The 24566-nt window shown below is 36.8% G+C and overlaps 4 protein-coding genes across 4 annotated transcripts; 2 read left to right on the forward strand and 2 right to left on the reverse strand.

The window, feature by feature from the left end:
- The first annotated feature begins 5281 nt into the window (after window positions 1-5281).
- LOC106361733 (acyl carrier protein 4, chloroplastic-like) lies at window positions 5282-6494 on the forward strand. The gene is made up of 4 exons (XM_048763488.1): window positions 5282-5542; window positions 5662-5748; window positions 5841-5963; window positions 6117-6494. Exons 1-4 carry the CDS (start codon window positions 5474-5476, stop codon window positions 6246-6248), a joined length of 411 nt encoding a protein of 136 aa, XP_048619445.1. The 5' UTR covers window positions 5282-5473; the 3' UTR covers window positions 6249-6494.
- Window positions 6495-7020: 526 nt separating this feature from the next.
- On the forward strand, window positions 7021-8466 carry LOC106361731 (magnesium protoporphyrin IX methyltransferase, chloroplastic-like). Its single transcript, XM_013801544.3, has 2 exons — window positions 7021-7644; window positions 7989-8466. The coding sequence occupies exons 1-2, from the start codon at window positions 7090-7092 to the stop codon at window positions 8370-8372; spliced, it is 939 nt and encodes a 312-aa protein (XP_013656998.2). The 5' UTR covers window positions 7021-7089; the 3' UTR covers window positions 8373-8466.
- Window positions 8362-14451, reverse strand: LOC106361732 (putative respiratory burst oxidase homolog protein G). The gene is made up of 11 exons (XM_048763475.1): window positions 13711-14451; window positions 13463-13619; window positions 13253-13301; window positions 12845-12958; window positions 12335-12760; window positions 10447-10839; window positions 10150-10361; window positions 9968-10070; window positions 9818-9873; window positions 9049-9575; window positions 8362-8902 (listed from the first exon to the last, which is right to left on the reverse strand). Exons 1-11 carry the CDS (start codon window positions 14063-14065, stop codon window positions 8793-8795), a joined length of 2502 nt encoding a protein of 833 aa, XP_048619432.1. The 5' UTR covers window positions 14066-14451; the 3' UTR covers window positions 8362-8792.
- A 3816-nt stretch (window positions 14452-18267) lies between these two features.
- On the reverse strand, window positions 18268-24347 carry LOC106360067 (putative respiratory burst oxidase homolog protein G). Its single transcript, XM_048763491.1, has 11 exons — window positions 23836-24347; window positions 23587-23743; window positions 23442-23490; window positions 23041-23154; window positions 22518-22949; window positions 21906-22298; window positions 21609-21820; window positions 21423-21525; window positions 21264-21319; window positions 20241-20770; window positions 18268-20087 (listed from the first exon to the last, which is right to left on the reverse strand). The coding sequence occupies exons 1-11, from the start codon at window positions 24167-24169 to the stop codon at window positions 19978-19980; spliced, it is 2490 nt and encodes an 829-aa protein (XP_048619448.1). The 5' UTR covers window positions 24170-24347; the 3' UTR covers window positions 18268-19977.
- Between the last annotated feature and the right edge of the window lie 219 nt (window positions 24348-24566).

The following is a 24566-nucleotide window of genomic DNA, read 5'->3' on the forward strand; positions in this document are numbered from 1 at the left end:
TATACTCTGTAGATAAGCTCTAGAGATCCTACGTGATCTCTTCTCTCTTGTATATATATTGTACTCCTTTCTCTTATCAATATAACACAACCTTCACATCTCTCTACATGGTATCAGAGCGATCTTGTTAAATCAACGGATCCTCTCAAAATTTTCTTCTTTCTTTATGCTTAAGATGGATAGTTCATCCTCTTCAATCACCACTCACGCCACCATCAACGTTGATCCACAAAACCGTATTACGGTGATCAACATGGTGAATATCACCAAACTCTCGTCAACAAACTATCTAACCTGGAGTGTGCAGATCACATCTCTTCTTCGAGGTTACGATCTCGTCAAGTTCATTGACAACACAACCATTCTACCTGCTGCAACAATCACAGTCGACGACGTTGACACGCTAAATCCTGCTCTCATTGCCTGGCAACGACAGGACAACCTTCTCTTTAGCGCACTCATGGGCACTATTGAGATCTCGCTTCAACCACTCATCGCTACATCCAAGACCACTCTTGAGGCTTGGAACACTCTCTCTTACGTATGGCAAACCTACTCGGGGCCACATCAAGCAACAACTCAAATTGTGCGTCAAAGGCAACAAAGATATCGATGCCTACATGCAGCTGATCAAAACAAAAGCCGATGCTCTTGCTCTTCTCGGCAGCCCAGTCGATGCCAAAGATCTCACTGACATCATTCTCGATGGACTCACTGATGATTACAAATCTATCATCGAGTCTATCCATGGACGTGACACTCCAATCTCATTTGCTGAACTTCATGAGAAGCTTCTGAACCGTGAAAATGCTATCGCAAGTGCTCAACCACAACCGTCTCCATTTCCGGTGACTGAAAACTACGTTCAAAATTCAAAGAACTCCAATCGTGACTGGCGCTCTCAGACTTCAAACAATCACCACAACTCCAACTTCAACAAAAACAACAACAACTCAGGGCGTCGTCCGTATCTTGGTAAATGCCAAGCTTGTGGAACTCAGGGACACAGTGCCAAATACTGTTCCACGTTTCGCCTTGTGCAACAACAGTCCTCGCAGTCTGCAACTTCTTCTCTGGGTTCTCAAAATGGCATACCGCGTGCCTACAACACCTCTATCATGCCTCCTGATCCCTCGTCATGGCTTCTTGACAGTGGTTCCACTCACCACATAACGTCTGATCTCGCAAACCTTGCACTGCACGCACCTTACAAAGGATCAGAAGAGGTTCTCGTTGGAAATGGTGATGGTCTTCAAATAACTCACACGGGTTCCCTTTCTCTTCCTCACTCATCTCTCTCACTTAAGAATGTTCTTACAGTACCTGAGATAGCTCGCAATTTGATTTCGGTGAAACAACTCTGTACTGACAACCTTGTGTCTGTGGAATTTTTTCCACAATCTTTTCAGGTGAAGGATCTCAGCTCGGGGGCCCAGTTAATCCGAGGAAAGACGACTAATGGTGGATATGAATGGCCAACTTCTGATGAATCTCCTGTTTTTGCTTTTTCCGCTTCAATAAAATGTCCTTTGCCAATTTGGCATTCACGGCTTGGACACCCCTCTGTTGCTACTTTAAAAACCATTGTTTCTTCTTATTCTTTACCGTGTTCTAATAAAGATTCATCACTCTTATGCAATGCTTGTTCAACCTCAAAGAGCCACAAAATACCTTTCTCCATTTCTTCCCTCTCTTCCACAAAACCACTTGAACTTCTATACTCCGATGTGTGGACCTCACCGGTTCACTCCATCGATGGATTCAAGTACTATGTCATTTTTGTTGACCACTATACCCACTATGTTTGGCTTTATCCATTACGAAAAAAATCAGATGTGCTTTCTGTTTTCACTCGTTTCAAAACACTTGTTGAAAAGAAATTTCAAACCCAAATAATCACTCTCTATTCAGATAACGGGGGAGAATACAATGCTATGAAAGATTTTCTTGCCACAAACGGCATCACCCATCTTACATCTCCACCCCACACTCCCCAACATAATGGCTTTGCAGAGAGACGCCATCGCCATCTTGTTGAAACAGGCTTGGCTCTTCTCTCTCACGCCTCCATACCCATTTCCTATTGGAGCTATGCACTCACTGCAGCAGCTTACCTGATAAACCGTCTCCCAACTTCCACTCTCTCCAACTCTTCTCCTTTTGAACTTCTCAATCTCTCCCCACCAAACTATACCAAGCTGCGCGTCTTTGGATGGCTTTGCTACCCATGGCTTCGACCATACACTAACCACAAACTTGATCCTCGCTCCACTCCTTGTATCTTCTTAGGCTACTCCCAAACTCAAAGTGCCTACCTTTGTCTTGACCCCTCCTCCACCAAAATTTTTATCTCTCGTCATGTTCAGTTTCATGAAACAGAATTTCCCTACAAAACTCTCAATTCCTCTTCGACATATGTTCCCTCGTCCTCTTCCACTCTTTGGTGTCCACCAATTCTTACTTCCTCTGGCCATTCGAATTCACCATCGTCAGCAGTACACTTGCCCCCGGGCTCGGGTCCTTCACAAGCGCAACAGCAAGAAGCAGTGCCTCTGTCATCAGCTCCTGTTAACTCCGCACCCGCTACGTCAGGTTCTGACACTCAGTGCCCAGCTCCTTCATCTGCCTTGCTTCCCACGCCACCAAATACACATCCCATGGTGACAAGGTCGAAAAATCACATCAACAAGCCTAACCCAAAGTTCGCCATGCTCGCAAGCTCTGATCTTGAAACAGAACCAACGTCTATTGCTCAAGCTCTCAAAGATGAAAAGTGGCGCCGTGCTATGGGCTCTGAATATGATGCTCAGATCAAACATCAAACATGGGATTTGGTTCCACCAGACCCATCTCAGAAACTTGTCGGTACCAGATGGGTTCATCGAATCAAAAGACTTCCCAATGGAAACAAGCAGTACAAATCCAGATTTGTCGCAAAAGGTTATCATCAACGTCCTGGCCTCGACTATGAAGAAACCTTCAGTCCAGTAATCAAAGCTGGTACAGTTCGTCTTGTTCTCGGTCATGCTGTTGCTAATGACTGGGTTCTTCGCCAATTGGACATTAACAATGCCTTCCTTCAGGGGAAACTCGAAGAAGAGGTCTACATTGCTCAACCCGCTGGCTTTGTTGATTCTGATAAACCAACTCATGTTTGCAAACTGCGTAAAGCTCTATATGGCCTTAAACAGGCACCAAGGGCTTGGTACCAGGAGCTTCGGTCCTTTCTTCTTGACTCTGGCTTCACCAACTCACTTTCAGATGCCTCTTTATTCATCCTTAAACATCCAGATGTCACACTCTACGTTTTGGTTTATGTCGACGACATTGTCGTAACCGGTAACCAACCTGCAGCTGTTGAAACATTCATTCAACGTCTGGGTGCTCGTTTCTTTCTCAAGGACTTAGGCTCTCTAAGCTACTTTCTGGGAATTGAAGCGCATCGCACTGGTGAAGGACTTCTCCTTACTTAACAGAAGTACATCATTGATTTGTTGGCTTGCAACAATTTGCTTGACGCTAATCCAGTTTCAACTCCGATGGCTTCTAATTGTCACCTGCAACTCACCTCTGGAACACCTCTTGATGATGGTCGTGAGTACCGCACCCTTGTTGGAAGCCTGCAGTATCTCCACTTCACCAGACCAGATGTCGCCTTTGCCGTGAACAAGCTGTCACAGTTCATGCATCGACCAACGGATGAACACTGGATAGCAGCTAAACGTGTTCTTCGTTATCTCTCTGGCACTCGCAATCAAGGCATATTTCTTCGACGCAACAACACTCCGAACATTCATGCCTTCTCTGACTCTGACTGGTCCGGCAATCGGGACGATTACACGTCAACAGGAGCGTACATTTTTTATCTTGGCTCTCATCCGATGGTCTGGTCTTCTAAGAAACAAAAGACTGTTGCCCGTTCCTCCACTGAGGCTGAGTACAGGTCAGTAGCAGACACCGCAGCTGAAGTCTGTTGGGTGTCTTATCTCATGTCTGAATTGGGCATCACATCTTCGTCTCAACCTGTCATCTTTTGTGACAATGTGGGAGCTACCTATCTTGCGGCAAACCCTGTTTTTCACTCACGGATGAAGCATGTCGCGCTTGACTATCATTTCGTTCGTCAGATGGTTCAGTCCAAGTTTCTTCGAGTAACTCATGTCTCATCTAAAGATCAGTTGGCTGACGCTCTCACTAAACCGCTGCCACGTCTGCGTCTACAACAACTTAGTTCCAAGATTGGGCTCTCTACCGGTCGCTCATCTTGCGGGGGCGTATAGAAGATAAGTATAGGAACATTATAGCTCCTTGTATATAGGAGGATCTTGTATATGGTTAGAGTATATACTCTGTAGATAAGCTCTAGAGATCCTACGTGATCTCCTCTCTCTTGTATATATATTGTACTCCTTTCTCTTATCAATATAACACAACCTTCACATCTCTCTACACAAAATATAGATAATTCAAAAAATGGCACAAGACACTACTAAAATATTAACTCATCCATCCAAGATCAATTAACTGCATCATATACCCCAAAAGAAGAAACAAAAAAAGTTTGAACTTATCTTCTAGATTATGATTATCCTACTAACTCTATAAATACTTAAGTATTCTTCCTCCTTAGAAAATCTCATTAACGAAAGCAGAAGCAGAGGTAATAGATTTATGCTCTCTATTTTCTTTTAGAAAAAGTTAATTTCTATAGCTGACCAGTTATGGCGTGCAAATAGACGTGGTACACAACGCCTATAGTTGTTAATTCTTTATTATGTTTTAATATTCGTTTTGTGTTTTACTGTGTGGTGAGCAAAGATCAGTTTTCAAAAGTGGAGTTAACTTGTATTAGAAGTTTAAAATTTGGTTTCATTGTGCGTGTATTTTAATACTAGTTATATTCCACTTTAAAATATGAAAACACATGTTCATCTCTTTTTTTTACCATTCATGTTTACTTTTTGTTCAATTCTTCTTTTTTATTTTTCCACTTTATTCAATTTTTTTTTCAATTCAATTCAGTAAATGAAATTTTGTTCTAACTTTTTTTTCATTCATTTCATCTTCTACAGAGTCACCAATTAAAGACAGTTTGAGGGAACAGAAGGCGCAAAGGAAAAATTTAACAAGATACGACCAAGAACCAATATGGGCCCGTTGAAATAACTTGTATTTTAGTTTGGGCCTATCTTAGTTGCCAAAAAGGGGTGCGATCATACACTTCACAAATGTAGGACCCATACCAACATGTGCCGAAGATAGGCCTGAATCCGCAAGAATTAACCTCGGCCACATAACAGAGGGACTTCTGCTTGCGTCTTATGCAAAACGACTGTATCCGCGTCCTTTACTTTCCAAAAAATAAATATTTTTCTTCTTGAAGAGATTACACCTTATCCAATTATTGGTTGCATTAGGAGAAGCCAAATTTTCTTTGTGTCTCTGAGCTGTGTATCGAGCTACATCTCCTTCAATGGCTTCCCTATCAACCAGTTCTCTAAGCTTCAAAGCTCCCTCCATACAATCTACCAGAACTTCTCAGGTGACATTCTCCTCTGTAAACTCAATCTTTAGTTTATACATATATATCTATTGTGACCAATAATGTTTAAAAGCCATAATCAAATAACGCAATTATTCTTGAATACTGTTAATCATCAGGTGTTAAGAAAACCCTTGAGTTTCCAGCCTATCTCCTTTGGACGTTTTCAGTCTTCAAAGAACCTTCGTCTTCAGATCAGTTGTGCTGTAAGTAAAAGATTTATTTGAACCTAAAGTTGAATTCATTATATGAGAAATGCAATAAGTTGGATTGTAACGTGTTAGCTTAATAAATACAGGCAAAACCAGAGACGGTGCAGAAAGTGAGTGACATTGTCAGGGAACAATTAGCTTTGTCTGCCGACACTGCTCTCACTGCCGAGTCCAAGTTCTCTGCTCTTGGCGCAGATTCTCTCGACACCGTATGTTATACTCTCTCTCCCTTTTCACAATAACGTGATGTTTAAGCCAAGTTTTTTTTCCATTACAATACACCTAACGGTTTTGTAACGTGATGGTTTGTTATTAGTTAAATGCGCATTCGCTGATATTATGCGGGTTGGATATGGATGCAGGTGGAGATAGTGATGGCTTTGGAGGAAAAGTTTAACATAAGTGTGGAGGAAGCTGATGCTCAAAACATTACGACGATTCAAGAGGCAGCTGATTTGATTGAGGATCTTGCTCAGAAGAAACCTGCGGCTTAAGCTTCCTAAACTATCCCGGTTTAACACAAACCGGCTGTCCTTTTTTTTTTCTCCTCCTTTCTGAGCTTTCTTGTTTTCAGATCATTTTATTGTGGTTTATTAGACCATGTGTTATTATTTTTTGTTTTCTTCTTTTGGAAGTTGAGATTGGATGTTGATGATGAGAAAACTTTGGTACGTTGAGATTGATTCTTTGTGGTGATTGGTCTTTTCATGAAGCATATATAATGTGTCTTTTTTTCACAATTGAGCTTGTCTACTCCTAGACATGACATGGCTTTATCAGTTAGTTATATCTAGCTTTCCTCAAAGATTGAAAAGAAGAGTTGATTTAGGGTACCGACTTTGGTAGTATAGAGAATATGGAACAAATATAACCTAAGGTATGTAGTAGTGTCTATTCAAAATAAACTTAAAACTACCATGAATTTTAGTTTGGCACAGAGAATGAAGGTTAATACTTTTGGAATAGAGCTTCCATTAAAATTAGACTTGTACCTTTTGAAATGAATTTTAGTTCCTCTTGTTGGGGTTATTCTGGGCTTCATGATCTTACTTGTTCCACACTCTTCATTATCTTTCCTTAACCCAAAATCTATTAAAACATGTTTGATTCGGTTTAGACAAAACCAAAAAAAAAAGACACAAAGGAGTCAGTGACCATATATATTGTCAATAATAAAGAAACTTGACTGTGAGTCACCCGCATAACTGTGGGCCCCGTGAAAATCGAACTGTAGATCCTCCTCCAATCATGTCCAAAGGATAAAGATAACACTCATCACTCCAAAGGCGCCAAACAGAGTAAGCAAGGCAAGGCCACACTTCTTCTGCTTCTAGAATGCCGATTGCTCCTTCCTTGTTATCACCATCTTCCTCCGTCTCTCACTTTCTTCCTAGCCTCCCCAACGCCACTAGACTCAATGTAGCCTCCCGGAGCAGAGTCGCCACCGTCGTGGCGTCATCCGTCACCGACCTAGCCGGCGTGGACAGCACGACCATCGCCGTACTCGGAGGCGGATCCGTAGCAGCTCTGGCGACGATCGTTTCGCTGACGGATCCGGAGAGGAGGCGGAAGCTGCAGGCGGAGGAAGTCGGAGGAGGAGACAAGGAGGTGGTGAGGGAGTATTTCAACAGCACGGGTTTCGAGCGGTGGAGGAAGATCTACGGCGAGACTGACGAAGTGAACCGCGTGCAGAAGGATATTCGAGTCGGCCACGCCAAGACGGTGGAGAAAACGATGCTTATGCTGACGGAGGAAGGATCGTTGGATGGTGTCACGGTGTGCGACGCTGGATGTGGAACCGGGTTGCTCTCGATACCGCTTGCTAAGGAAGGGGCGATCGTCTCTGCTAGTGATATTTCTGCAGCTATGGTTGCAGAAGCTGAGATGAAGGTGAGCTTTGGTCTAAGTTATGAGCATTCGGTCTAATGAAATTCAATTCAGTTTAGGTTTAGTTTTGTTTCTTTCGGTTTGGTTCAGATAACATGATTGAGAACCGGCTAATATCTATAAAAAATTCAGTCCAACTCTGTTCCTGTTTGGTTCTGATTCTGTTTTTGAATAATTTTTGATAATTCGAAGAAAACTGTTAATATAATTCAGGTTTTTAGTTAAAAATATCGGATAATTCAGGTTATTCCGATTAAAAATACGAGGTAATTCGGATAATTTCCATTTTTTTGCATTCTTGATTATGATCCTTTTCTTGTTATTAACCGATTTCAATATATGTACAGGCAAAGCAGCAGCTAGGAGGAGAGAATCTACCAAGATTTGAAGTGAATGATCTAGAGAGCCTTAGCGGGAAGTATAACACAGTGGTGTGCCTAGACGTGCTGATACATTACCCTCAGAACAAAGCAGACGGGATGATCGCACACCTGGCTTCTTTAGCAGAGAAGAGAGTGATTCTGAGTTTTGCACCAAAGACATTCTACTATGATATCTTGAAGAGGATTGGAGAACTTTTTCCAGGTCCTTCAAAGGCTACAAGGGCTTATCTACACGCAGAAGCGGATGTAGAAAGAGCATTGGGTAAGGTTGGCTGGAAAATCAGCAAGAGAGGACTCATTACCACCCAGTTTTATTTTTCAAGGCTCATTGAAGCTGTTCCCATGTAGGTAGGTCATTCTTGTTCATATGCTGATGATTCTTTAGTGATGGATAAGGAACTATGCCGTCAGGGCAAAACTTACTCAAGAGATTTTCACAATCTTCTTGCACTCTGAGGGTGGTCACTACAAAGATGCACTTCTTCAGACCCCAGTTCATAGTTCTTACAAAATAGAGATGACTAGTCTAAACTTAGTTTTGAATACTGAATATTTTAAATTAAATAAAAAATCTGTTAAACACACTTTGTTCTTCACATAATCACCATAAACGTTGTATTCAGAAAAGAAGAACAAAACCAACCACACAAATTAAAAAAAAAAAAATTTGGCATCACACAAATTTAAATTTAAACACAGACGTAACACACTTACTCTCCACAATAATTTCATTATCTTGTTGGTCATCATATGCTTCATCGTCCTTAATTAGAAGTTCTCTTTGTGGAAGGAGAATCTAATCTTTGTCTTCTGTGTAAATTCCAAAGCTAGACGCCTTAACTCCTTTGTCAATACTGGTGATCCACAATAGAACACTCCTGCACGATTAAATATACAAATCCATGTTTATTCTCTTCTTCTTAATCATTACTTAAATCACATGATGATATATGCTAGTGCCATATGAAGATAAGATGTAGCTTAGTGCTTGATTTGACGTGTGCTTGAGGGAGAGAGAACTTACCAACATTAGTGCCATCTGGATGATCCATGGCTATCTTGTTGTACACTTCTTCCCAATTAGGTTTGGCGAAGTGGGACTTGACCCTTGTCTCAGAGACAATGTCCTTACCACTCTTGGCATAAGCTATAGACTGAAGCATACGTATGAGGGCAGAACGAGCGTCATCTTTTTCAAATACGCTAGTGCAATAGTTATGTAGTTCTATGATTTTGTTTACGTCACGTTCTGCGATTTCGTTCATGATGTTCTTGAACCAATCATACGAGCCCTGCTCCCTCGTTACCCAGTAGAAGTAAGCTCTCCGCGTCTTGAAATTTTCGTTTTTGTCTTGTGGCTCCCTTTGCAATCCATTCTCCATTTGGTGGAGTTGAGCGTTTTCCATGGCATACATATTGTTGATAATGTCCTTAATAATACTGATCATCGGAGTGGCACCGATCCCAAGACCGACCAGCAAAACCACCTCGTACTTCTTGTAGTCTTGTGCTGGTGCACCGTACGGACCATCAATCATAATCTTGGGGTAACTGTGGAATAATGGTCGTGGAATTTCAAAATTAACAACATTAACTTCTGCTAGGTAGATTAGTTTTCAAAAATAAAAAAACAAACAAACAATCAACATGCGACGTATCTCTAACCGGAGGTGGTTTATCACCAATCAAATGGTACGTTTAAATATTAAAATAGTTAAGTCATTTACGTTTAGATGTATCTGTATAAAATTGTACTGTCAATCATTATTATCGGATCGTTGGAAAGTACTTACTCGGGATTATGTGCACCATGCGACGTATCTTTAACAGGAAGTGGTTTAGAGATCACCTGAGACACAACGCAACATAATTCTCAAACCATCTTTCCTCAGTTAAAGATCTACAAAATATATAATATTGAGTGGTATAGAAGTAAAAAAGACCTCAGAGAAAACTCCTTTAATAGCCTTTGTCCAATCTCCGTTTACTTTTATATGTAAGCTCAAATAGTCGTCTTGTGGTGCAGAAGTTATTGAAAATGGATGCCTGCAGTGATATATATCATCACATGAATCAATATTGAAATGATTATGAATCTTACTTCTTAAGAGTGCTTTCTTAGTACCACTCAAATGGTGAGACTTTTGGGCAGTTTATAAACATGTATTGACCACTTTTGTACTTGAAGTGTTTAGGCCTTGACATTTTCAAAGTCAATACGTTTCCAGGATAAACCGCAGCGTTCACGACTTTTACCGTCCTGATGCTGGATCTGAATGCTCGTTTCAGTCTCTCGCATGCATATAGAGCTATTGGCACTGCTAAATACATCCACGTCTACGAAAATACCCTTGAATTAATTAGTGACATTCTTCGTCGCTGAGATTACAACTGAATAATGTTGAAACCTCGAAATACTCACCGTTTTCTTGTACCATTCCTTACTGAGATACAAATAGTACCCATGAACGATAAGGAGAATGTAGACTACAATGAAGAAATGATGAGTGTACCAGAAGGCATTGAAGCTAGCAAGTTTCTTTAGTGGCCCGGGAAGCGTTTTCTCTAGCTTCCCTCGTCTAAACCAAGGCAGTGCTAGTGTAAAAGCAATAGCCATCAAGAAAACCATTACGAGTCCTGTTATACCTTCAGTTGATTTCACAAACTGTGAGTATCTCTTAGGTTGCTCTTCTCCAAAGTATTTTCCTAGAGGCTTGTATTCCTCTGGAGTTGCTGCGATCAGCCGTGGAAAATCGCAAGCCAAGTGGGCAATCGAGTGTATGCTTACTCCTATCGTAATTCCCACTGCTATAACCTGTAGGTTTAGGCGTCAAGTTACTATAAATGGGAGACTATAGAATTTAAAAGAATGATTTTATAACTAGGTAAGTATTAAACATGAGTTTAAACTAATGTAAAGAACTATTTTTCTGTCCATTTAAAACGTGTACTAGATTTTGACCCGCGCTTGAAAGCGCGGATTCTTTTGTTATAACAAATTTTGATATGAATTAGTATTGTGTGATTGTTTTACATTATTATGTTACAAAGTCGAATTATATAAAAGAAATAATTTTTAAAAATATTATATAATTCATGAATTACTTTATTTGGAATTCTGTATAAATTTTATATAATTCTCTCTTACGCATGGGTATTTTACATGGACCCCGAAAAACCAAACCAAAATCAACTCGAAAATTCTGGTTCGGTTCGCATCGGGTCCAGAGAAAAATACGTATTTTTTTTTAAAATGTGTGTCTCTGTTCGCGTCTGAGACCTACCTGAAACCCGTTTGGAAGCCAAAGTACCCAAAATGTTTGTGTAAATTATATATATTTGTGTATTTTGGATATTTTTTTGGTATATATATATTTTTAAGTTTTGGTTTGAATTTCCGGTTATAGTTTTGGATTTCGAGTAAAAAATCAAATTTTAAAAAATATATTTGGGTATTCAGATAAAATTTTGGGTATTTTTTGGTTCCTCAGGTCAGATTTCAAGTATAATTTTAGGTCTTTTGAGTATTTTCTGATTTTCAGGTATTTGTTTAGATTTTGGAAATTTTTTCGTGTTTCGAGTATATTTATGTTTATAGAGTTTTATTTGAGTCCTAAATATCTGAACGGATCCATACCCGTTACATAAAAAAAATAACATATATTTAATAGGTATTTAAATTATGGAGTCGAAACTATCCAGATCCGAAAGAAACCGATCCGAACCCAAATATTTTTTTTCTAAATACCTAATTAGGTCCAACAACCCTAGACCTAGGAAAATTCATTAATTCGTTTTATAAAATTTTGGGTGAAAAATACTCTTCAGGTTTGATCAATAATGTTTAATAGGACATGGCTAATTTATATTTCAAAAGTTGATCTCGTAACAAAATTTTGATCTAATGGAGGAGGATGGTATATATGACAATGACCCTTACGTATTGAAATTTTGGTGCCGTTTATATCAAATATATATATATGTTAAATTGATAGTCATGATTTTATTAAAGTGGGTGAGATTTATTTAAATGTTAGAAGATATTATTTGGTTGCTATATAATAGGAGATAGTTAATAATATTTAGTTGTATACAATATGTTGGACTAAAAAATAAATAGGTGCAATAACTTTGTATAAGTAGATTTTTTATGACTTTTTCTCTTTTAATAGTATTGATATTAAACAACATCAAAGTGCAATGGGATAACATCTGATTATCATATCCTTAATTATAAGACTATTTCTCAACCACCCCACTACCATATAAAGGTTGTCAAACATATTTTATAACAAAAATGTTGGTTTTACCTTATGAAAGTTGATGTTGTCATCAAAAGGGACCAAAACACCAACTCTAGTCTTATTTCTAAGCCATGTGATGGTATTTCTGCATACAGGTAACAGAATCAAGGCCATATTCAGCTTCAACGTCTCGGCTGAACCTTTAGCAAAGCACACACAATGCCCCAACACTTCATAGACTGCTCTATTTTTGTATTGAATATATTTGTATGTGAAGAGGATGGTCATAATGCTGAGCCATAGCGCTATCACCCAAAATCTCTGCCAACTATCTAGAACAAAGAATCTGAGACCACGGTACCATCTGCGTAACGGGTTAGGGTCTGGCGTATGTTTAAGCTTCTCAATGAGTTGCTTTGGATCTTGACTACTTGTGATTTCAGCTAGTGTTTCTGTTTCTGCTTTCATAAGCAAATTTTTAAGACTTTCTACCTGTTTTAAATTCAGCAGAGTTATAGATATTTAGCAGCAAAATATTTTTGAAAATCAGTTTGGATCATCATCAAGAATGTTTACCATGATGTATCCTATATTATTTGGGTCAAGCTCTTCCATGATCATTGCTGCATATTCATCTGCCTTTTTCTGGATGGCCGACAGATTGTTGGTTGACGAACTAAGATTAATGACCTTCAAACATAAAAAGACAGAGCACAGTCAATAATTAAATATTTTCAAAGAAAATTATTAAATTTTAATTGTTCGTTTTTTTTTCTTTTATGTTAATCATGTCTTCTTCTTTTTTTTTACATATCAAATGACCTTACAACATTTAGCATAAATTTGTTTTTAAATTTCACACACACACACAGACAGAAAATATAAGATCATGAAAATGTTATAAACTTTTCGCATGTGAATGCAGATAGATATTAACGTCTAAAACAATCAAGACCTCATTGATCTAATTCTAAACACATTTACCTGTTTAACTTCGTCTTCAGTTAGTCTACCATCACCGTCTTTATCCATCCTGCATTTCAGAAACCCTTTGTCTCAAACTTTAGATTCATTACCAGAAAAAAACTTGTGGAGACCGTCGATCCAGGGGAATATGTATTAACAAAAGATCAAACTAAGTAATGATAAAAAAAACTTTTTTTTTGATAAAGAAGTAATGATAAAAAAACTTACATGTCAAAGAATATCATAAGCCTTGAATCAAAATTCTGATCACTTATTTGTTCCCAGAATTCCTTTAATATCTCCTTATCAATCACATCCCCTGTCATATTCTTTCTTCTAGCTAATGCGTCAAACAATACCAAGGCAAAGTCCTTTGACTTCATCCCTGCAACATATCAATATTTCTAATTAATTTAGTTTCATATATCAATGTTTTTAAACAATACAACTCCTTGATTTCACATGCAGATTTTTACCTATACATTCACCGAACTTTGACCTAATCAGCAATCCCTCAGTAGTTTTCGTGATCGTTTCAAACCTCTCCTCCACGGCGGTCCAGCCATCCCCACCGTCAGATTTACTGATGAACATGAGCCCTTTCAAGGCCTGACCGGTCGTTGACTTCGACCGGTTCAACCGAGCTGGCTTCCCTGCAAACCGCTTGATCTGGTTCACCAGGCCGTTCCGTTTCTTCTCCCGTTTATCCCTTACGCTGGATCCGTCCGTGTCTCCAGCGTTTTCCATCACAGGATTGTGATCGGTCGACTGAAATGATCCGCTTAGGGGAACTATGTCGCTGCTGTTCTTTTCCTCTGTGTCAGAAGTCATAGTTCTTAACTTCAAAGCTCACTCTATGCAAAGAAAACTCACGTAAGTGACGATTTCAACTGGAAACAAAACAGGACCAAGAAAAAAGATGACTAAACAGACTAATATATTTCTTGCATCTCAAGTCAATGCTCTGAAGATCTTATTGTGAAACTCTTTGCGACGTCGTATGAGACAACTCGAGATGTTCGCATAATGCTTTATCTTATGGGCTTCTTGTCATATATAAAATGGCGTTGGTCAGTATTCAACGACGAGTATATTATAAAATGCACAAAATATATTCCAACAACACGTCGAAACCTAGGTTGAACGGGATACGCGGAATTCAGATAAGTAAAAAAATAAGAGAGACGTGGACCGGTTTGGGCCCACGTTTTGTTGTTATTTGCTATTTTCTCAGCCAACTCATCTTTGATCCGCATTAATTGAAGACAGGATACCAAATGCTTTGTTCTTGAGACTGAAAACTATTTTAAAAAAAGACCAAATAAAAACTCTTCTTTTTTTTTTCAAAGACCAAATACCCAAACTCATAATCACAAGTCACTGATTTCACTGTCGAGTATATCTTATATATTATAACACACAAAGTATATTTCAACGCGTTACAACTAGAGGCGGACCCACAAAACAAATCTATATAGTGGGCAAAAACCGATGATTTTATGTTACACAAATTACTATAATTTAGTCATATTCTAAAATATATAAATAAAACTAAAATTAAAGCATTTGTATAATTAGTAAGTATTATTTTAATGCTATTAACATACAATTGTATATTATATAAAATATTGTATTTTTATGAATTTATTTTAATTATATAAATTCAAAGAAAGGTAATTTTTTTAACTAAAATCGACGGAAACTGAATAAAAATAGAAAAATTAATCAATGTCAATTAAAATCTAAATTATTGATCTAGTGAAATACTAAAAATGGAAGAAAATATTAAAAAGTAAATACTAAGAAAAGACAAATATTGGTTGAGATGTTAAAAGAAAATAAAAAAGGTTTGTTTAGAAACCGAAAAAATGCAATAAATGTAATTACCAGATTTAAGCCCACATAAGTAGCACAGTAAAGCCTTCAAAATTAGTTTAATGAATAAATTAAAGCCTTGTTCTTTTGAAATTATCTACGACAAATAATCCATGTTCTTATAAAATTCAGAAGTCAATTATAACTAATTTTATGACATGCTTTTAACTTTTAAGGCTTTAATTATTCTCTTGTGGTATATTTAGAAAATCGGAATAATAAAATCTTTAAAAACATAACTGAAAATCCAAGATGAGATTTGGGGTGTAACGAAAATAAAAAGTTCAATATGAGTTGAAGTAAAAATTGATGATTTAAAAATCCTTGAGGATAATATTTCTATCAAGTTGATTCAAACTTCAAGAAATATCAGATGTTTTATTGATGGAACCTAGAAATAGAGCAAGATATTTTTCAAGTTAAGGATAATTTTGCAGCAAGAGGAACTCAAAAGATTATATTATGGGGCTATAAATATCCAAAGAAGTTTGTCATCAGTACATGTAAAATGTGATGTGTTGATATGAGATATGAAGTGCATGAAGATCCTATATATTTTGGAGATAGTGTTTACAACAGATAACTTTCATTAGTGAAAATGGTATCTATACAATAATTAACTAGACTTTCACTAAACCTATAAAGGAATTCTAACTATTAAGTAATTCAACATATATCAAAAGCAAAGAATACTATGACAGCCAAGTTTAGACACATGTTCGGAGTGTATCTTCAGCTATGATGCATGTTAATTTTGTACCATCAGATTTGGTTTTTCGAATCGGTTAATCTACTAATAATAGGAATCCTGATTAATTTCAAAGGTTGTGAATCCGACTTATGTTGAAAGGTTGTGTCTTTTGAAAAAGATGTGTAAAGGGTTGTGTCTTTTCTAAAAGTTATATGTTGTAAAGTTGTGTCTTCTCTAAAAATTGTCTAAAAGTTGTGACTATTCATAAGTATATTTTAAAAAGTGGAAAGTTGTGACTATTGGGATAATGCGACCATTCAGATTGAAGAGTTGTGACTATTCAAATAGATTTTAAAAATCCAAAGGTTCTGTGTGTTTCATAAAAAATTAAAATCACTTAGTTTAAAAGTTGTATCTTTTCATTATAAAAATTGTGTATTTTCATAAAAAATAAACCAATTTTAAGTGAAGACTCACGAAATGTTTTACGTCTTCTCGCAACCCTTTCCTTTGAAGAGTCTCTTTTTCAAACAACACACTTTTTCAAGATCTTATATATTGAAATTTTTACAGCATAAATTTTTACTTATTTTATTTTCTCTTTTTATATAGCTCTTATTCCTTCTCTGCGTCTATATGCTTCACCCATCTAATTTTCTATCTTTTGAAAATTGGAATCAATACGGTGAGTTTTATAACTCGTTTTTTTAAGGATTTTCGAGAATTAGAGAAATGAAGAAAATGTATTTGGCGGCTTCGGTTGCTTGTCACTTCTCCAAGTTTTCATCTCTCGAATGCACTACGTAACGTCCTTCTTCTTCTCTCTTCAGTCGAACTCAGAGCTTCATTATTGACCTGTAGATATATAATTGTAATCCATACGGTGTTTTTTTACTGGGGTTTTTAATGCTTTTGAGAAGTAGAGAAAGAAAGAAGAGAGTTATGGAGCATCTTACCCTGTGATGAACATAGTGCCTCCGGTTGCTCGTCGCTCCTCCAAGTCTCCATCTCTCGAATCCATTACGTAACTCCAATAAGACCAATAATGGTGGCTTTCGATGGCACGCCTTTCCTGTGGTAGTGGTGTCTGGTGACGACAATGGTGGCACTTCCTTTAACCCCATCAAAGCCGGAGATGAAGATAGGGAAGGAGAGAGTGATCATCAGAATGGGATAACAATGGCATCTTGGTACTTTTCACGATCGAATAATGGGGTCTGGCATTTAAGAGGAAATGTATATATGTTTAGTTGAATATTGTAGGCACAATTTCTAATTGTGTTATGAATTTTGAACACTGGATGGAGATCATGTACACGTTTACGCAGATAATCTCTCATATTAACCATTGCAGTGTTGAAAAGAGAAAATTTAGTAACTGACAATAAATACCCCAGACAAAAATAGAGATGGTAGTAGTTATGAGAAAAACAAAATTACCATAGGAAAAAAACTCTTACGTAGAACAGAAGAAAATAAGAAGAAGAGACGCCAATTAACATAGAGAAAAAATAAAAGATCGGAAGACAGAGGAATACATTTTTATATTTGTCTATGACTCGACAAATTATTTACATAAACATAACAATGCTTTTCTAAATGATTGAAAACCCCCAAAAAATTTTAAGAGTCTCAATTTCTTAAATTTTATCTCTACACAAGTCGTCTATATTTAATCTGTCAACATCCTTTTATAAAATTAAAATAGACTCTTTGTAAAAGATGCTTAAATTGTAAAAAGTGTGATAATAATTATTTTAATAATATGACTACTTATTTCGAACTAATATTTCTGTAAAAGATGTATTAACAATTTATCATAAATTACTAATATGAAAACATATCTATATATAATAGCAAGAAAAAAATGCTGAATTTTTTTTGACACGTATTTAGAATGATGAGACACATTTTAACTAATTAAAAGTTATTAAGTAGCATTGCATTTAGAAAAATGAAAAGACACAACTTACAGCCTAAGAAAACACATCCCTAAAATTTCAACTACTTTATGTCAATGAAGTACAGCCCCATCGGTTTTAGATTAGCACTAAGAAAGAGTTATGTTATATTTTCCTATTTTAATATACTTCCTCACTGTATTTTAAAAATTAATAAATTCCAAAAAATTTAAGTACTACGATTAAAAATCCAACAACTCTGGTGCAAGCAAGAGATGCCTTTGTATAAGATGTATCTTTTTATGTTAAAAATTATATTGAGTTTTAAGAGAAAGTTTATAAAGAATTCTCAAAATGTCTTAGGATATATATTTAATCCTAAAATTGGCATAAAGTGTTAATGAGTTATCTTTTAGTTCATTTTTATATCTATTTTATATGCATTTAAAAAATATTTAAATTGGCTAAAAATATTTAGATAATCTAATTTTGGATAATTTAGTTATTTTATAATATTATATATGTATAAATCATTCGAACTATTAGAGATAGTATTCTTTAGAGATTAATTATTACAACTATGATAAATCTTTGGAACTATTCATAGTGGTAAACTTTAGAATAATAAAGTATGATTTAATTGTTTTTATAAAATGAGTTCCCGTGCGGTATCGCACGGGTGCTTTACCTAGTAACAATAAGAAGGATTCAGATAAAAAAAAAATTAGTAATTCAGATAATTTAAGATTCTTTGGATTCAAGATAGAGTTGTTAAGGAACTACATTCTCGGTTGTGAATCCTTCTTATTGTTTATTAACTGATTTCAATATATATGCACAGGCAAAGCAGCAGCTAGGAGGAGAGAATCTACCAAGATTTGAAGTGGATGATTTATAGAGCCTAAGCGGGAAGTACAACACAGTCGTATGCCTAGACGTGCTGATACATTACCCTCAGAACAAAGCAGACGGGATGATTGCACACCTTGCTTCCTTAGCAGAGAAGAGAGTGATTCTGAGTTTTGCACCAAAGACTTTCTACTATGATATCTTAAAGAGGATCGGAGAGCTTTTCTCAGGTCCTTCAAAGGCTACAAGGGCTTATCTACACGCGGAGGCGGATGTAGAAAGAGCATTGCGTAAGGTTGGCTGTAGAATCAGCAAGAGTCCAAGAGAGGACTCATTACCACCTAGTTCTACTTTTCCAGGCTCATCGAAGCTGTTCCCATGTAGGTCATTCTTGTTCATATGCTGATGATTCTTTACTGATGAATAAGAACTATACCATCAATGCAATAGCGGCCGACAAGATTATCATAACTCTTCCTGCATTCCGAAGGTGGTTTCTTCAAGCATGCCCTTCTTCAGGGCCAGTTCATAGTTCTTTCGCTGTTTATTGTAATCAATGTAATATGTAACTTTACTGCAGGCTCAAAACTCTACAGAAGATTTGCTGCAATCATATTGAAGGTCTTAAACAAATGTTGGACTGTCTCATTTAGACTTACTAATGATACGCAAGTGAATTTTGCTTGCCATGACAGTAGAGAATTACAGAGAAAGATTACACGGAAGCGGGCAAAACATCTACCTACTCCTGCAAGATGAAGGATCCTTTAATTGGTTTATCAAGGGTAGATTGAGGAAATATATTCAAAGGAGAGAACACATTGTTGTTGGCGCTTGACGATGACATTGCCGGCTTAAACTCGTAAGGACCTTGCTTTGGTCCCACACCAGAAAGTCAGAAAGATGAGCTGCAAGAAGCCAGAACCGAAAACTAAAAATCAGATGAAAATTCTCCATACCAAGATACTCTGGACTTATGAGTTGTGAAACATTCATCACCTCTTACTAAATATTGAATTTCATTTTACCCAAAATGTTATTGAATTTCATATTTTGACAAAAAAAAAAGATGCAATAGTATTTTTGTGTAGTTTTTATTCTCTTTTTCAAATGACAAAAAGATTATTGGTTGTATTTGTCCAAGAAAAAGTACACAAACTAAATAGAGATGACTAGTTTAACATTTTAGTTTAAAATATTAGATATTTTAATTAGACAATAAAGCTCTTAAATACACATTTCGTTCTTCACCAAATCACACCACACACGTTTTATACTCAGAAAAGAAGAAAAAACAACCACACAAATTCAAATTTTAAACAACAAACGTAACACACTTGCTTTCCAGTCTCCACTAATAATATTACACTTTCTTTTTGCTCATCATGCTTAATCAGCATTGTGGGTATAACCTTCAGTGTCATTAATTACAAGTTCTCATTGTGGAAGGAGAATCTAATCTTCGTCTTGTGTGTAAATTTCAAAGCGAGACGCCTTAGCTCCTTTGCCAATAATGGTGTTCCACAATAGAAAACTCCTGCACGATTATATATACAATTCCATGTTTATATCATATTCGCTTCTTCATAATCATTACTTAAATCACATGATGATAAATGCTAGTGTCATATGAAGAATAGCTGTAGCTTAGTGCTTGATTTGATGTGTGCTTGAGAGAGAGATAACTTACCAACATTAGTACCAGCTGGATGATCCATGGCTACCTTTCTATAGACGTGTTCCAAGTTAGGTCTGGCGAAGTGAGACATGACCCTTGTCTCAGAGACAATGTCCTTACCACTCTTGGCATAAGCTATAGACTGAAGCATACGTATGAGCGCGGAGCGGGCGCCGTCATCTTCTTCGAATACATTAGTGCAATAGTTATGTAGTTCTATGATTTTGTTAACATCCCGTGCTGCGATTTCGTTCATGATGTCCATGAACCAATCATACGGGCCCTGCTCCCTCGTTACCCAGTAGAAGTAAGCTCTTTTCGTCTTGAAATTTTCTGTCTTATCTTGTGGCACGTGTTTCAATCCATTCTCCATTTGGCGAAGTTGAGCATTTTCCATGGCATACATATTGTTGACAATGTCCTTGATAATGCTGATCATTCGAGTGGCACCAATCCCAAGACCGATCAGTAGAATCACATCGTACTTCTTGTAGTCTTGTGCTGAGGTGCCATATGGACCATCAATCATGATTTTGGGGTAACTGTGGAATAGTAGTTGGTCGTCGTTATAACAAAGATAACAAGTGGGAACATACATGATTATCTAATCATAATCATGTTTTCTAGTCTTTTGAATAACAATATATAGTTAGCTAGGAATTATTATTCTACATATGATCAATATAATGAAACTCGATATGTGGTTTTTAAAACTGAAAGCTGCTTTCATAGTGGAAATTAATTATGATACCTACCAAGCTTCTAGAAATATAACGACTTTTCTTTTAGTCTTTGACTAGTATTTACAACTACTTTTATTTTTATTTTTTATTACAACTACTTCTCTAATTCTCTTTGACTCTTTTATAATTCTTAGTTTTTATATATGGTATTCTTATTTTTTTATATATGATTTTCACTACAGACGTTTGAAACATAATAATAGTTCTCATTTACGTTTAGAAAAAAACAATTTGCATATTTTTCTTACATATGCTTTGAATCATTTTTATAGGATAGTTTGAAAGTACTTACTCGGGATTATTTGCACCATGCGACGTATCTCTAACCGGAGGTGGTTTAGACATCACCTGAGACATTTTCCCACACTTAAAGACCAAAAAGATATAAACTTTTTTTTTGAAATAAGAGCATAGAATATCTAATTTTGAGTGATTTGGAAGTAAGTAAGACCTCAGAGAAAACTTCTTTAATAGCATTTGTCCAATCTCCTACTGATTTTATATGCACGCTCAGATAGCCGTCATGTGGTGCAGAAGTTATTGAAAATGGATGCCTGCAGTGATATATATCATCACATGAATCAACATTAAAATGGGTTTATGGTTCTTGATTCTTAAGAGTGGGTTTTTAACGTACCACTCAAATGGTGAGACTTTTGGGCAGTTTACAAACATGTATTGACCGCTTTTGTATTTGAAGTGTTTAGGCCTTGACATTTTCAAAGTCAATACGTTTCCAGGATAAACCGCAGCGTTAACAACTTTTACCATCCTGATGCTGGATCTGAATGCTCGTATCAGTCTCTCGCATGCATATAGAGCTATTGGCACTGCTAAATACATCCACGTCTACAAAAATACCCTTGAATTAATTAGTGACATTCTTCGTCGCTGAGATTACAACTGAATAATGTTGAAACCTTGAAATACTCACCGTTTTCTTGTACCATTCTTTAGTGAGATACAGGTAGTATCCGTGGACAATAAGGAGAATGTAGACTACAATGAACAAGTGATGAGTGTACCAGAAGGCATTGAAGCTAGCGAGTTTTTTTAGTGGCTTTGGAAGCTTTTTCTCTAGCTTCCCTCGTCTAAACCAAGGCAGCGCTAGTGTAAAAGCAATTGCCATCAAGAGAACCATTAGGAGTCCTGTTATACCTTCTGTTGACTTCACAAAATGTGAGTATCTCTTGGGTTGCTCCTCTCCAAAGTACTTTCCTAAAGGCTTGTATTCCTCTGGAGTTGCTGCGATCAGCCGTGGAAAATCGCAAGCCAAGTGAGCGATCGAGTGTATGCCTACTCCTATCGTAATTCCCACTGCTATAACCTGTATAGGGTTAAGTGTAATGTAACTATAAATGTCAGATATTATAGCATCTAAACTGGTATGATTTTTATAACCTGGCAAGTATACAACATGTATATTAAACAACATCAAAGTGCAGTCGATGATCTCTGATTCATATCGTTAATTATAAAGTATTTCTCAACCACCCACTACCATATAAAGTTGGTTATACATATTCTATAAAAAGTTTGGTTTTACCTTATGAAAGTTGATGTTGTCATCAAAAGGGACTAAAACACCAAACCTAGTCTTATTTCTAAGCCATGTGATGGTATTTCTGCATACAGGTAACAGAACCAACGCCATATTCAGCTTCAACGTTTCTGCTGAACCTTTAGCAAAGCACACGCAGTGGCCCAACACTTCATAGACTGCTCTATTTTTGTATTGAATATATTTGTATGTGAAGAGGATGGCAGTAATAGTGAGCCATAGCGCTATCACCCAAATTCTCTGCCAGCTATCTAGAACAAAGAATCGCAGTCGACGGTACATTGTCCTCGACGGGCTAGGATAAGGCGTATCATTAAACTTCTTAGTTATCTTTTCAACCGGCTGCCTTCTTTCTTCACTATTTGTGATTTCAGGTAGTGTTTCTGCTTGCATAAGCAAAATTTTAAGGTTGTCTACCTGTTATAAATTCACTAGCGTTACCAACATATAGCAGCAAAATATAAAGGCAAAAGAAAAATAGGTTTGGAAAATCATCAAGAAAGTTTACCATGATATATCCTGTTTTATGTGGGTCAAGCTCTTCCATTATCATTGCTGCATATCCAGCTGACCTTTTCTGGATGGCTGACAGATTGTTGGTAGACGAACTAAGATTGATGATCTTCGAAACACAAAAAAAAAAGAGCAGAGTCAACAATTTAATCTCCCACCCATTAAACAATCTCAGATTTTCCAAAGAAAATTACTAAGATTTTGATTGTTTGTTTTAAAGTTAATTGTGTATTTTCTAAATGACCTTACAACTTTTAGAATAAATTTGTGTTTAAATTTCACATACACACACAGAAAAGATCAAATATGAAAATATATTAAAACTTTTCTCATGTGAATGCAGATATTAACATCTGAAACAATCAAGACCTCATTGGTCTAAACACATTTAATTACCTGTCTAACTTCGTCTTCGGTTAATCTACCATCGCCATCTTTATCCATCCTGCATTTCATTAAACCCTTTGGCTCAAACTTTATACTAATTACCAGAATAACTTGTGGAGCAGGGAAAATATATAGGTAATGATCAAAAAATTACATGTCAAAGAATATCATAAGCCTGGAATCAAAATTTTGATCACTTATTTGTTCCCAGAATTCCTTTAACATCTCCTTATCAATCACATCCCCTGTCATATGCTTTCTTCTAGCTAATGCGTCAAACAATACCAAGGCAAAGTCCTTTGACTTCATCCCTACAACATATCAGTATCTCTAATTAAATTAGCATATCATTTCCAGAGTTAGATTTCGGTACGACTCTTTGATTTTACATGCAGATTTTTACCTATGCATTCACCGAACTTGGACCTAATCAGCAATCCCTCAGTAGTTTTCGTGATCGTTTCAAACCTCTCCTCCACGGCGGTCCAGCCATCTGCACCATCAGCCTTACTGATGAACTTGAGCCCTCTCAAGGCCTGACCGGTCGTTGACTTCGATCGGTCCAACCGAGCTGGCTTCCCTGCAAAGCGCTTGATCTCGTTCATAAGGCCGTTCTGTCTCGTCTCCGGATTCTCCCTTACGCTGGACCCGACCGCACCTCCAACGTTTTCCATCACCGGATTGTGGGCGGTTATGTCGCTGCTGTTCTCTTCTTCTGTGTCAGAAGTCATAGTCATTTACTTCAAAGCTTACACTATGCACAGATTCCTCCCCTCCCTAAGTGAAGATTTTAACGGGAAACAAAAACGGACCAAGAAAAACGGATGATTAAACAGAATAATTTCTTTCTTGCATCTCAAGTCAATGCTCTTAAAGATCTTATTATGAAACTCTCTAGCATGTCATATGAGACAACACTAGATAGTCGCATAATGCGTTATGCTATGGGCTTCTTGTTATATACTAGTAGGAGTATAAAAAATGGCGTCCGTCACTATTCAACGACGAGTAGATTAGATAAAGCACAAAAAAAGATTAGATTAGGCAGAAAATATAGTCCACCAAAACTGATACGAAATCTAGAGGTTGCATGAAACTGGAAACTGATACGAAAAAATTCAAAGAAATAAAAGT

The sequence above is a fragment of the Brassica napus genome, chromosome A3, assembly GCF_020379485.1.
Source record: "Brassica napus cultivar Da-Ae chromosome A3, Da-Ae, whole genome shotgun sequence".
NCBI lineage: Eukaryota > Viridiplantae > Streptophyta > Magnoliopsida > Brassicales > Brassicaceae > Brassica > Brassica napus.

Bases quoted from the DNA above. Each gene is read 5' to 3' on its own strand.
- LOC106361732 (XM_048763475.1), bottom strand. From the start codon at position 14,065: ATGACTTCTGACACAGAGGAAAAGAACAGCAGCGACATAGTTCCCCTA. The intron at 10,840-12,334 runs GTAAAACCAACA...CTAAACCTACAG, and splicing joins ACAACATCAACTTTCATAAG to GTTATAGCAGTGGGAATTAC. The intron at 8,903-9,048 runs GTAAGTTCTCTC...TTAATCGTGCAG, and splicing joins TCCAGATGGCACTAATGTTG to GAGTGTTCTATTGTGGATCA.
- LOC106361733 (XM_048763488.1), top strand. From the start codon at position 5,474: ATGGCTTCCCTATCAACCAGTTCTCTAAGCTTCAAAGCTCCCTCCATA. The intron at 5,543-5,661 runs GTGACATTCTCC...GTTAATCATCAG, and splicing joins AATCTACCAGAACTTCTCAG to GTGTTAAGAAAACCCTTGAG. The intron at 5,964-6,116 runs GTATGTTATACT...ATATGGATGCAG, and splicing joins GCGCAGATTCTCTCGACACC to GTGGAGATAGTGATGGCTTT.
- LOC106360067 (XM_048763491.1), bottom strand. From the start codon at position 24,169: ATGACTATGACTTCTGACACAGAAGAAGAGAACAGCAGCGACATAACC. The intron at 21,821-21,905 runs GTGAGTATTTCA...GTATTTTTGTAG, and splicing joins AAGAATGGTACAAGAAAACG to ACGTGGATGTATTTAGCAGT. The intron at 20,088-20,240 runs GTAAGTTATCTC...ATAATCGTGCAG, and splicing joins TCCAGCTGGTACTAATGTTG to GAGTTTTCTATTGTGGAACA.
- LOC106361731 (XM_013801544.3), top strand. From the start codon at position 7,090: ATGCCGATTGCTCCTTCCTTGTTATCACCATCTTCCTCCGTCTCTCAC. The intron at 7,645-7,988 runs GTGAGCTTTGGT...ATATATGTACAG, and splicing joins TTGCAGAAGCTGAGATGAAG to GCAAAGCAGCAGCTAGGAGG.